This window comes from Anas acuta, chromosome 8, assembly GCF_963932015.1.
Source record: "Anas acuta chromosome 8, bAnaAcu1.1, whole genome shotgun sequence".
Classification (NCBI taxonomy): Eukaryota; Metazoa; Chordata; class Aves; order Anseriformes; family Anatidae; genus Anas; species Anas acuta.
Window position 1 is genome coordinate 30968111 of NC_088986.1, and position 12884 is coordinate 30980994.

The 12884-nt window shown below is 38.3% G+C and overlaps 1 protein-coding gene across 6 annotated transcripts in view; it reads left to right on the forward strand.

Moving 5' to 3' along the window:
• The window catches only part of ABCA4 (ATP binding cassette subfamily A member 4), a 76453-nt gene that overhangs the window by 62409 nt on the left and 1160 nt on the right, over positions 1 to 12884 (forward strand). For 5 of the 6 annotated variants that reach the window (XR_011098747.1, XM_068689987.1, XM_068689986.1 and 2 more), the window contains 15 exons: positions 541 to 646; positions 758 to 832; positions 1300 to 1469; positions 2479 to 2656; positions 4119 to 4234; positions 5148 to 5295; positions 6220 to 6343; positions 7097 to 7226; positions 8090 to 8210; positions 9064 to 9126; positions 9247 to 9353; positions 10299 to 10440; positions 11007 to 11141; positions 12422 to 12525; positions 12611 to 12703. Coding sequence is in view for 5 of the 6 variants with exons in the window: in XM_068689987.1 (XP_068546088.1) it covers positions 541 to 646; positions 758 to 832; positions 1300 to 1469; positions 2479 to 2656; positions 4119 to 4234; positions 5148 to 5295; positions 6220 to 6343; positions 7097 to 7226; positions 8090 to 8210; positions 9064 to 9126; positions 9247 to 9353; positions 10299 to 10440; positions 11007 to 11141; positions 12422 to 12525; positions 12611 to 12703 (1812 nt within the window). In the remaining variant the exon portion in view is untranslated. The other variant, XM_068689988.1, reaches the window with a different exon arrangement.

Here is a 12884-nt window from a genome sequence, read left to right on the forward strand (position 1 = left end):
TCAACAGAGGAATTAATTTAAAGAGTAGCAGCTAGATGACTGGCTTCCTTCAGGGAATATCTCCTTGGTCGTGTGCAAACATTACTTTCTATGGGATTAGACTTTGGTTCATGTCATTCAATACTATTTGTTATTATGGCCTATTGGCTGGCACCAACACTGCTGAATACCTGCTCCACCAGCTCCACTCAGGGTGGCTGAAATTTTAACTGAGGTCCATGATGTCCTCAGTCCTCCATGTTGTCCAAACAGTTCTATGTCAATTACCATGATCTAAAGATTTTGAACTGTAGAAATGGCTGTTTTCTCCAAGTATTCTATATAAATAATAATTTTCTCAGGATCCTGGCATGAACTCCTCATAAATTAAAATAAAGACCTAATACAACTTGTTAGAAAAAGAGTGGAGAATTGTTATAGATAAATTATACCGTGTATGTAACTTTAACTTATATTAAGGGAGTTTTTAGTATTTACATTGCTGTAAATGTAAAGAGGGTCTGTGACACAAGTGGCTGATAATACTATTCTTTTTGTTAGATATGGAGGAATTTCTATAGGAGGAAAGCTCCCTGTCCTTCATGTTTCTGGAGATGAAGTTGTCGATTTTTTCAGTGATTTGTGCCGAATGATGAATGTGACAGGAGTAAGCAAGATTTTTTCATCCCTTTACTGAAGAACTGTTACAAAGCTGAAAACCTGCAGCACTGGAATTCTCCCAGGCAGCTGATCTTTATGCTTTTCTTTTTTATTTAAGGGACAAACTTCACTGGCTGCTGCTAAAGAATTTTCTAATTTCCTTAAATACATGGAAACTGAAGATAATATTAAGGTAGTTGCTGGAAATTGTCTGAAAATTTACCTTGAGTGTGTTTTGAGATAGAGTTCAAATAGTGAGAATATTACTAGTGACATTCTCAGATGCAAAAAGAGATGAAATACTATATTATAAATAACACTGGTACATTGTTAATGCAAAGTTATTTTTAATGTGAGACTTTTTTTTTTTTACTCGTGTTCTTAGTACTTCTTGCTGCCCTAAATACTTTTGAGTAAGACATATTCTGCTAAATTTTAAAATGTATTCAAAATCCCTTTACAATGGTTACCCAACCCTTTAAAAGCACAGTATGTGAGCTCCTCCTGCTGGACTGTGCTTACAAATTCTTGATGCTGGATTCTTTCCTGGTGACAATGCCCACCCACCAAAGTGGATAAAAGGCAGACAAGTTTACTCCTGCAGCTCGGGGTTATTAGTGAACGCTTCTTAAACGAATCTGTGTTTTCTGACTCTTTTAGGTGTGGTTTAACAATAAAGGCTGGCATGCTATGGTTAGTTTCCTAAATGTAGCCAATAATGCAATCCTTAGAGCTAACCTGCGGACTGGGCAAGCTCCCGAGGAGTATGGGATCACTGTTGTAAACCATCCTCTGAACCTCACTAAGGAGCAACTCTCTGAAGTCACTGTGTAAGTCTTCCTGTGTTTTGCCACTGACTTTTACCTACCCTCTTCTGGCAGTTTACCAAGTCCAGTGGGATATGAAAATATATATAAAAAAATGAAAAAATATAATAAATATATGAAATAGTTCAGATGATAGAACATGAAGGCCTTCCCTTGAAGTCTTACTCTAATCAAGACTTAGATGCACAATCCATTTTTTTCTGTCTCATAATCCTGTAAGTATTCATTCCTGTTCCTATATGGTAGCCATGACCATTGGTTATACATGGTTACATGTTTCTGTTGATTCCAAAGGATAAAGGTCAAATTGTGAAGTCTTTGTTCATGCTCCAAAGCCAATAGATCTACTTGTGAAGTGACACAGAGATCATAATCAAAAAAGGCATCAGAAAATGTTCTTAAGTAACTACAAGTAGGCAATAGTCGAAAACCTCTGTCTTGGTGTCGAGGACAACATACAGGTAGATTTTCAATGGCATGTAGTAGGGTTGATGTATTCCTGAACTTCAAAGCCATAACTTCTTGAAAAAGACACTCATAAGGAGACATGGCTTCCCACTCATGTCTTCTACTAAGTTTAGAAGTCAGTGAAACTGGAAGCTTTTGCCTTAGCACAGAGATCTGTGCTTCATCTCACTTTGCAACTTGCCTTTTTGAGTACCTTTTCTCCCAGCTCCCAGACCATTTCTGCTGGTGTGCCTTAATGTCTGCTTTGCAACACCATCCAGAAAAGGATGTCAAACTGAGACAGGAGCTGAAATGTTCCAGAGAATGAAGGAAATAATATATATTAAAAAAAAGAATGGTGCCATCAACAGCCACATTTGTTAGCTGCTGTCCAGTGTGATATAGCAAGATACACTAACACATTTTGAAATTGGAAAAGTCTTCTACTTACAACATAACCTTGATACTTTTAGATCTTAACATTTCTACCAGCTTTCCCAAATGCTAACGTAGTGCTATGTTGCATCCATTCCCTTGCTCAGTCTTTTCTTGTGCTTTGTTGCAGGCTGACCACTTCAGTGGATGCTCTTGTTGCCATCTGTGTGATTTTTGCCATGTCCTTTATCCCAGCCAGTTTTGTTTTATACCTGATTCAAGAACGTGTGACGAAAGCCAAACACCTCCAGTTTGTCAGTGGTGTGAGCCCTGCTATCTACTGGCTAACTAACTTCATGTGGGACATAGTGAGTAACTTCTGGTCTGATTTCATAGCCAGCAATTATTTCTGGGTTTGCATTAACTGGAGACTGATCAGTGAATTGAGTGAAGGTGATTCTGAGCACTGCAAAGTACTCATTTCTTGAAGTTCTTTCTCAGAGTATGTGCTAAGGATCTGACCTCTCCTAACTAATGTCAGATGTAGAAATTGTCAGGTGCACGGCACTGAACTAATGGAAGTGTTGTAATCTGAGGATTTCCAGTCCTTAAAACTGAATGTGTAATCAAGTAAAGCGTGCCATAGCAGGGGAGAGCACTGTTGCCTGAAGCTAGTTACAACCATCTGTGACCCTGCCCTTAACAAGAAACTTAATGAGTGTCAAGATATTCAAAATAGCTAAATGGGAGATTCATGGGCTGCTGGAACAATAGCTGGAGGCCAGAAAAAAAATCTCTAGGGTGTCTAAAATTGTGTGGATATATTTGTTTAGGCCACTGAATCATGTTCACTGTGTTATGCCAAAAGGATTTAGAGCACAGGTCCAGGCTTGCTTAGACAAGGCTCAGCTATCCTCTCATTACTCTTCAGGCCACTCTGTCATGAAGAAACAAATTAAATTAAAACAAATTAAATCCTGAAGCACAGCAAGGATCTTCTTTTGTGGTTATACTGGCTCAAGGGCTTGTTTGATAAGAAAAGCACGAATATGGATGAGAAAAAAAAAATCAAAAAATAAAATTAAAAATAAAATTAAAACCCCCAAACATTGGGTGTTTCAGAAGGTGCTTTTTCATGAGAAAGTAAAGCAAAACATTAATATATTAAATGCGGGAAAAGAATCAGATCTCTGAGTTCCTTCACCCTGCTGGTCAGAGCAACCTCCCATCAGCTTCACTGCTTCACTGCCAGGAATTCTGCTTGGCCATGGCCTGTGACAGCATGGTGCAAAGGTATTAACTGGGGTTAGCAGTTCTGTGAAATGCCACCTTTCACTCTGCATGGGGAGCTCTGTGCAATTGCAGTGGACCTGCAGTACTAATGCTGAACAGAGAAACTGAGCAGAGCAGTGGCCAAGCATTGTTCACTCTGGCCTCCTTCCAGTAATGTAGCTCAAATAACTAGCTTTTTCCTTCCTATATATAACCTTTATATCACCAAAAACTGCATTTCCTTGTATACTCACTGCCTCTTTCTGTGGGCAACCTGCCAGCAGGACCATGAAACAATCAGTTCCAAACCATAACCTAAGAAACAACAATATGTTATAATTTTAATGAACAGTCTGATAAAAGATGCCTCAGAAAAGTGTCAAATGCTGCCAGAAGTCCATTGAGTCAAAAACTTGAGTAACTATTCCAGTTCAATTCCAGTCCAACAATTCCAGTGTTCCTCAATACAAAATCCTTTGGGAATAATGTTTAAGATCTAGATAGGTTTGCAACCCTTCGCTGGTCTTACACACTGATCTTTACCCTGTGATGTGGCAGGTGAATTATGCAGTGAGTGCTGGACTGGTTGTGGTTATATTTGCTGGATTCAAGAAGAAAGCATACACTTCTCCAACTAACCTCCCTGTGCTTGTTGCTTTGCTGCTTCTGTATGGGTGAGTGTTCAAGATTATTCCTGCATGTGAAGCATGATTGCACATTGTTGAGCTTGGTGCTTAGTGAAATCTAGCTTCAAAGAAAAAAACTAAGTTGGTACAATGCAGGTTAGAACTGTATTCTGTTCCTAATTCAGGTTACTTACACTCTTTGCCCAGCCACATGCTATAAAGTTTTTTTGTCACTACTTCACAGAAATTTTCACCATTTAATGTTGAAATTTTATCACTCCTCACTCCCACTGCTAGTGCACAGAAGATTTTTCTTAAATACAATCTCACAGAGGCACAACCAGTGTCACTCCTTGACTTGGCTTTGGCCAGTGCTGGGTCTCTTTTTGGAGCTGGCTGGAACTGGCTCTTCTCTAACGTGGGGCAGCTGCTGGACTCCTCACAGAGACCACCCCTGCAGCCCTCCCACTACACATAAATCTAATACATCGTCTAATTTACCTTGACATGTCAATCTAATACATCATCTCATTCCCTTACGATATGCACATTGTGTAGGATTTTAATGGTCATTTATTTGCCTCATTGACAGCCAATAGTAAAATATTATTCAGCGTTTTACCCAAGGACAAAGAGAATTGAGTCCAACAAATATTTTTTTTCTTCAAATGAACATTTGTGTTGGCAAAACAGCCTTTTATAAGAGTGACTGGAATTTACTTCCTGTCGTTTAATTTGTTATCATATGTCTTTATATATAAAATAATATTCCTACTAGCTTTGTAGTGGGAGTTAATTTAGAGAAAACAGACTAAAAAAATCTCTTTGGAGTTAAAAAAAAAAAAAGAAATAAAATTTTTTGTATCGTCCTGTGTATATCATAAATTAAATCTAAGAGGCCGCAGATGTTTTCTGGACAGACTTTAATTTATATTGTAATATTTCTATCTTTTGCATGCAGATGGGCAGTAATTCCCATGATGTACCCTGCTTCTTCTTTCTTCAGTGTGCCTAGCACTGCTTATGTTGCATTGTCTTGTATTAATCTCTTTGTGGGGATCAACAGCAGTGCCATTACATTCATCCTGGAGCTATTTGAAAATAACCCAGTAAGTAATGTTTTTGTTGTGACCTGGTTGTAAAAAGCTGTTAAAAGGATGTCCAAGCATAGCCATCTCTAACTGTCTTTCTCTATCTTGCCATTATTCTGGCAGTAAATAAGTGACTGGAGAACTTGCTGTGTTACTGCAAGGACAGGTGAGCAGAATAAACAGAAGCAAACCTCAGGGCTGTTGGTATCTTGGGCTACCAACTATCCACATACATGAGGAATGACGTTGAGCTGACTGCAATCCAATTACCTATCATTACCAATAGTACTTTTTAAGACACCCTGTGCTGATAAAAGCATTGTTGTTTGGTGGGAAGGAAAAAACAGATCTTGATTCAATTGGAATCATGGTTTAAATGGCCAACTTTACAATACTTAATATCTGTGGGACAGCAGGCCAGTATTGTTACTTTTGACAATATGTCTCCATTGCAGACATAGTGTCTCCAGAAAGATAATTGTCCTTCTCTGGATTCAGTGGTGGTGCAGATAGATTGGTGCAGGTACTTACACTGCGTTGGGTATCTCCACCTTTCACCAAAGTCTGCTGTGTAGTTATGCCCAGACACTGGTATTTTTCAAAATTATGATAGCCCTGATTATGGAAATATTCCAGGTATAAATAAAGCTATTATGATAGAAAAAGTACCACTCTTACTTCTTGCTCACAGTTCTTGTTTGCAACCAGAACACCAGAACAACATGTTGCCTCTGCTACATAGACAAATATTTCATTACAAAGATTAATTTATCTTCTCAGTGACAATTTTTCACAAGCACCTTGATGGTGCAGTTTATCTGCCATGCTGCAGATAAACAGAGAACATCCAGTTTCTCTGAAATGAAAAATAACTTTTCATTCATTTTGCTATGTTTTAAGTCTTGTTTCAACTGCTTATGATGTTCTTTCTGTTCCTTATAGACTTTGCTAAAATTTAATAAAACATTGAAAAATGTGCTGATTGTCTTCCCACACTTTTGCCTGGGCCGTGGACTCATTGACTTGGCCGTAAACCAAGCTGTGAGTGAAGTTTATGCCAGGTTTGGTAAGTGAGAGCCAATAACCAACAAGGTGTATCAGTTTTACCTGGTCTGACCTTGGGGGAGATGTTTCAAAGGGTTGTTTTGGAAAACTAGAGTCTGTTCCTAAAATCCTCCCCTTTCACATGATCAGGTAGATGAGTATGAAAGCTCAGCCTCCCTGAAGGAATCACAGCTGCCTGAACTTTAGGGCATGACCAGTGGTCTGTATTGGAAATTAAACTATTTGTTAAGTGACAGACTGTGGTGTCTTTTTATCACTCGTCCTGAAGTCCCTAGATTATCACCGCTAGGATATGTAATTTCATTTGAAAAATTGAAATTCAAAATGTAATTTCATTTGAATATGTCCGTGTCCCTCATGTTAATGGTTAAAGTGGCTATTCTTCTTGGGATGTGGCAGTTTTTGTTATCAAACTTCTTGTTAAAAGCATAGTGATAAAGCAAAACTTTTTTCCCCCCCCCCCCCCACAGAAAATGTCTTTCATATAATCCATCCAAATTTCATGCTATGAAATCCAAATAAGAGCATATTCAGAGAGCTTATATTCATTTTTGCTCCCATGCAGCAGCTGAGCTGGAGTGTAGTTTCTTAAGAATCTGTATTTATAATACACTGGAAAAGGGCGGACATTGCCTGGTAATGATCAAATAAAGATTTTCATTCTAAACCATTATGCTTACGCCTTTTGTTCTGATGTGCACTCTTTTCTTCAGCTGTATTTAATCTTGCTTTCTGGTGCTCTCCCCCTCCATAGGTGAGGAGCATGTTTCCAATCCTTTTCAGTGGGACTTTGTTGGAAAGAACCTGGTTGCCATGGCTGTTCAAGGAGTTGCATTCTTCATTCTGAATCTCCTTATGCAGCACCGTTTATTCTCCTCGAGATGGTATGTCTGAAAGGTTGTATTAATATTCCTTCATTAACAGGGCAAGTGTCTTTATTGTTCTGTATGTTCTCTTTTTCTTTTTTTTTTTTTCTCTGAATTTATAGTAGCTTTTATAGCTTTATTCTGTTTACTTTTCTGATTTCATCTTAACTGGTTGCTAGTCTCTTCATCTGCATTGTTTTCATGGGATTTAAGAATATATTTATGTAGCTTATTGAAGAAATTAGTTTTCTTGAACTAGGACTTCAGTGTAAATTTTGTAGATTAATACACTAATGGTGAGATGATAAAATGACTTGGAAAGCTTGTAGTTTCCTAAGTAATGGCACAAAGTACTAGCCTGACATCCTAAGACTGGAATTCTAGTCCATTGCATAGGACAGTCGCAGCCTGGGTGCACTATTCAAGCTTCCCTTCTCTGTTTCAATGAAAGCAGCTGCCTTCCAGGTGTGAGTGGGTTGTTCATTGCTGTTGGAGAATGCCAACAAGACTACTAGTTGGTAATTCTGAAAAATACTGTCTTACAGGGAAGTCAGTCAAAAGATAGGTAGAAGGACAATCAGTAGATAATGAAGAGCTGCCAAACAGTGAAAGCTGTCGCTTAGAGGCAGGTTGTCATATCAGTGACTGGCAGCATCATGCTCGTTTGAGCAAGCAATTTAATCCCTTTTCAGTATTTAGAGCTTAACTTTCAAAGGTCAGGGATTCTCCCAACCACAGGAATGCTCCATCCAATGTCACAGGTTCACTGCTTCCACCAGTCACAGTTTTGGCAACTGAGTAACTGTTGTTTCACACTGCTATTGTAACCGCACTCAGGGCAACTCATTGTTTCTGCATTCAATCATCTGTTTTTTTTCCAGGTTTGCTGAGACTACCAAATCACCTGTTACTGATGAAGATGAGGATGTTGCAGAAGAAAGAAAAAGAATTATGAATGGAAGGAAAAAAACAGATATCTTAGAATTACAAGAACTGACCAAGGTACAATTTGAGAAGAATTAAATATATGAACCCAGTATTTCAGCAGTGGATTCAGATGGTATTGTTTTCAAAATCAAGCTTGTGCCTTGGAAAATAATGAACATTTTAGAAGTCAGGGATTTATATGTTATTTGGCTATTACCTTTTATTAGAAAACAAACCAGAAAATCCAGCAAGGACATCAAACTCCCTCTCTCCCCCAACACACACACTTTCATACACACTCCTTTTCTTGACATATTTTGCCTTACATCATCCAACTTGATTTATATATTGACTGTCCATTTCTACTACGAGTCTTTTCTTCTGCATTGCTGTTTTTCCATAGGTGAATTTCAGTCTCAAGTTCACCATTTAGTTCCTTTCACATTTAGGGCTATAGTTATTGCTAATTTATCTTCTTTCAAGACAGTGAAGGCATATAATTGGTGCTATCAGAATACATGCAAGCCTGAGCTACAAAAATAAAAAGGCTGCACACATTATTAGGATCTCAAGAATAGAGAACTGGAGTATCATTCTCCAGATCTTGCTGTATTGTTCCACTTTGTTTGATGTCAGAGATACTTTGTCCCAGCAAAGCATCAGGTCTGCTGCTTAGCACTAAAGATATGAGGTAAAAGGTTGCATGAAGGAAACTTGGAATTTTTAGGGGTTATTACAACTGTATTTAATGTAAATAAATGTCTGAGTTGGTAGAATGCTTACTCTTTCTTTCCAAGATTTTATTTATCTTTTACTTTTGTCTTGGTTCTAAAGTTGCCTCATTCCAACAGCATTAAACTAAAAAAAAAAGAAAAAAAGGAAATTTTCTTTGCTGCAAAAGTCCTGAAATTTTTTTTTGTCAATTTAGATTTATGCAGGTAGGCACAAGCCAGCAGTGGACAGGCTCTGTGTTGGCATCCGTCCTGGAGAGGTAAGTTGTTCAACAGCACTAGATTACTCATTCATTTGAACTCAGATCAGTTCAAATTGCATGCCCTTGTTGATTTACAAGTTGGAAATACTAAAAAATGTGATACATTTTATAATTCAGTGCTTTGGTCTTTTGGGAGTCAATGGTGCTGGAAAAACAACAACATTCAAAATGCTGACTGGAGATACTGACGTGACATCTGGAGATGCTGTAGTGGCTGGCAATAGGTAAGTACCTTAAACGAACAAACAGAACTGTGACAGTTCATTTACCATGATAGACTCCTAGTCTCAATGACCCAGTAGCTCCCTTCCAGTTTTATGGGACTGAGAGAGACCATACTAGCACCTTTAACACTGCGCTGTAAAATTTGGGGGTAAGTTATACTAATGCTAGCAATGCAACTAGGCAATCAGATCTAATGGCGAGAGCTTCCAAACATAACATATCTAAGACAGCATTTTGATTTGAGCTTTGGAACTTTCCTCTGTCTGTTTTTAGCTGCTTTGTTTAAACAGGGCTGGCATAATGCCATAACAAGTCGTCACTACATCATGATTCAATATTACGTCAGTTTAGTTCCAGGTTGTGCGTTTTGGTTCCTTAGGTGTTGTTGGGGTTCAACTCTTTGATGTGATTTGAATAAATAGCTGTTTTGTTGCCAGGACATGATTCTGGGCAACCTGCTGCATTTGACCTTGCTTGAGCAGGATGAGTGGACAAAGACGATGTCCAGAGGTTCGTTCCAACCTCAGTCATTCTGTGATTCTGTACTTCTCTCATCTTTTCCCATTGCTACTACCAGCAAACATTGTTAGCTTCATGTCTTGCATGTCTGTTCCCAGTGACCACAAGCTGAGATGAAATTTCCTGATTTTTAAATCTCAAAATAAACACAATTTTCAAAAAGTAAGTTCTATTGAGAACTTCTCTTTAAGTTGGCCTGTACTTACACAGGAAGTGGATTTGGCTATTAACCAGAGTTTAGCTGGTTTAGATGAGAATATATTCCTTGCTACACTGTACAAACATTTTAATAGATTCTTGTACTGGGGTAAATTCATTTTCCTCTTAGAAAAGTTGCCCTAGGAAAGAAAGATTTTATTCAAACTGTCCATCTCTGTCTTAAATCTACTGTTACAGGTATAAGACTTTTTTCTTTGTTTCTCCAGTATATTGACTGACATTTCTAGTGTCCATCAAAACATGGGATACTGTCCTCAGTTTGATGCCCTTGATGACCTGCTCACAGGACGAGAACATTTGTATTTATATGCACGCCTGCGAGGGGTTCCAGCAGAGGAAATCAAGAGGGTAAAGCATCTCACTTTTTACTTGTATATACTTACAGTGAGTGTTTGTAATGATTCACCTCATGGCAAGGTCCAAAGTTTCCAAGGTGGGCTTGCTTTTCTCTGTGTTGAAGTCCTGGGAGTGGTTCTTGTCATTTGGAGTTCAGTACAAGAATGCACAGTCAAATCCAGGTTCATAGGCATTAATGATACTTGCAAAACTGTGGAGCTAACTCTGGAAGGCTAAGGATGCAACTGCTGTGACTCAGAACTGGTATGGTTACTGTTTTGTTATTTTATTTGAAGTTGTTTATGTACGATAATAAAAAAGAACATGAAGATTGCAGAAGAAAATAATGTACATTCTTGCACAAATAGAAAGTCTACAGCTAAGGCTGGGTTATGGCTTTGCTTCAAGGAATTAGAATTCCCCTCATCATAATAATTTATTTTTATTTTTTTGACTCCACTGCTCCAGTACTAAAACAAATGTGCCAAAACCCAGGGGTTTGCCAGAAGAGGGATGTGTCAGCAATCCAGTCCATTGTGTATTAACTGCTGTGTGAAAAAAGATGTTCTTTCTCATAGGTTGCTGAATGGGGCATCCAGAAGCTGGGACTTCCCATGTATGCAGACCAGCTGGCTGGTACCTACAGTGGTGGCAATAAGCGCAAGCTCTCCACTGCCATTGCACTCATAGGCTGCCCACCACTCATCTTACTAGTAAGTGTCATGGTAGCATAGCTCTGTGATAGCTCAATATGACATTGCATAAAACTACATGCTAAAGAGCTATAAGGATGTTAATGATTGTTCTTGCAAGCTCCTTTCTGCCTCAACTTACATCTACTTCCATGTAAACTTGAGTTCTCTCATTTCAGGGGTAGACTGGGATGCATTGCAAGATACCGTTTCAGATGGAACCTAAGTTATGAAAGAAAGGTCTTTAGTAAAGAATGGCTTGAAATAAAATCTATAACCTAGACAAATCTGAATTTAAATCCATGTTTGGTTTCAGTCTGCCTTTTCTTGTCAGGGTATAACCAGTCATGTAAAAAAGGATCTGATGACACATACATTGCTGCTTTCCAGCAGAACAGAGGAAGGTAGTTGCCCTTTTGCAACATTTAATATTTTTGGAATGAACTTATAAATTTTTTGAATAAACTATACAAATGCTGAAATGGAGTCCTCATTAACTAACATAAATCATCAGATAATTGCATATCTCAAGGGTCATTTTAAATGCAATTGCTACAAAAATTCTTTATTTAGATTATACTGTACCACCTAAATCCATAGGCTATAAAGAAACATTAATAACTTCTCAGTAGTTAATAGCTTAAAAATAGTTCCTTCACCTATTTAATATGCCTTTACATGTATTCTGCCTGAACATAGTAAGCAGCCAGATGAAATGTTTTCTCACAATATATTTTATTCATTTATTTATTTTCAGCGGGTGTAAATCAGGGTGGCTTCACTAGCTTCTTGGGTTGCAAAATGTCCTTTTTCTGTAAGAAAGTACTTTTACAGCCAGTCTGTACTTTTAAAGCTTGACACAGTTTGATGCAGCTGCTACTACATCACTCTCTTTCCATTTATTTTAGGGCCTAAATGTTTTGGTAATGGGGTATCATGAGGCTTACATTTTTTATAGCTAAGACTCCAGACTATGGAATGCCTTTGTCAGAACATTCACTGTGTTCCTTTCCACGTAGCTGTGCCCTACACAGACAGCACTGTACTCTTACGTGTGATTTATTGTATTTGTTTCCTTACTGCTTTGTGCTAAGAAGTACCTTAGTATTTGTTCACTTACATATTTCTCAAGGCATTTTTTCTTTCTCAAGGCACATATTTCAGTAGGGAAGCAGCTATATCAGCTATATGCTAATTCCCAAACGTGCAACAGATTGATTCCAATGGTTTACTTCTAAATGACTTTTTTTTTTTTTTAATCTGCTTTTCTTAAACTGGCTGTCTTAACATTTCGCTTCCAGGATGAACCAACTACTGGAATGGACCCTCAGTCCCGGCGCCTCCTGTGGGACTCTATTGTCAGCGTGCTCAGAGATGGACGAGCTGTGGTTCTAACTTCACACAGGTACAGAGCTGGGATTCAGAATGCCTGAGAAGCTGACATTCATCTGCTGGCTTTCAGCTCAAATATCTTTTTTCTGTTCTGAAAGTATGGAAGAATGCGAAGCTCTCTGTACTCGTCTAGCCATCATGGTAAATGGTACCTTCAAGTGCCTGGGCACAATTCAGCAGCTAAAATACAAGTAAGTTGAATACATTACGGTGTTTTTTCATGGGAAAACTTAGTACATGTGATATGAACTGTTGTTAATACAGCAAACCAATCTGAAGAGCTGTTGTTTGAACAGACCAATTTCTGGGTGCAACTCTGCGGTATTCTAGACAATTTAGGTAGACCTCATTTTCAACTCCATTATGCTACAG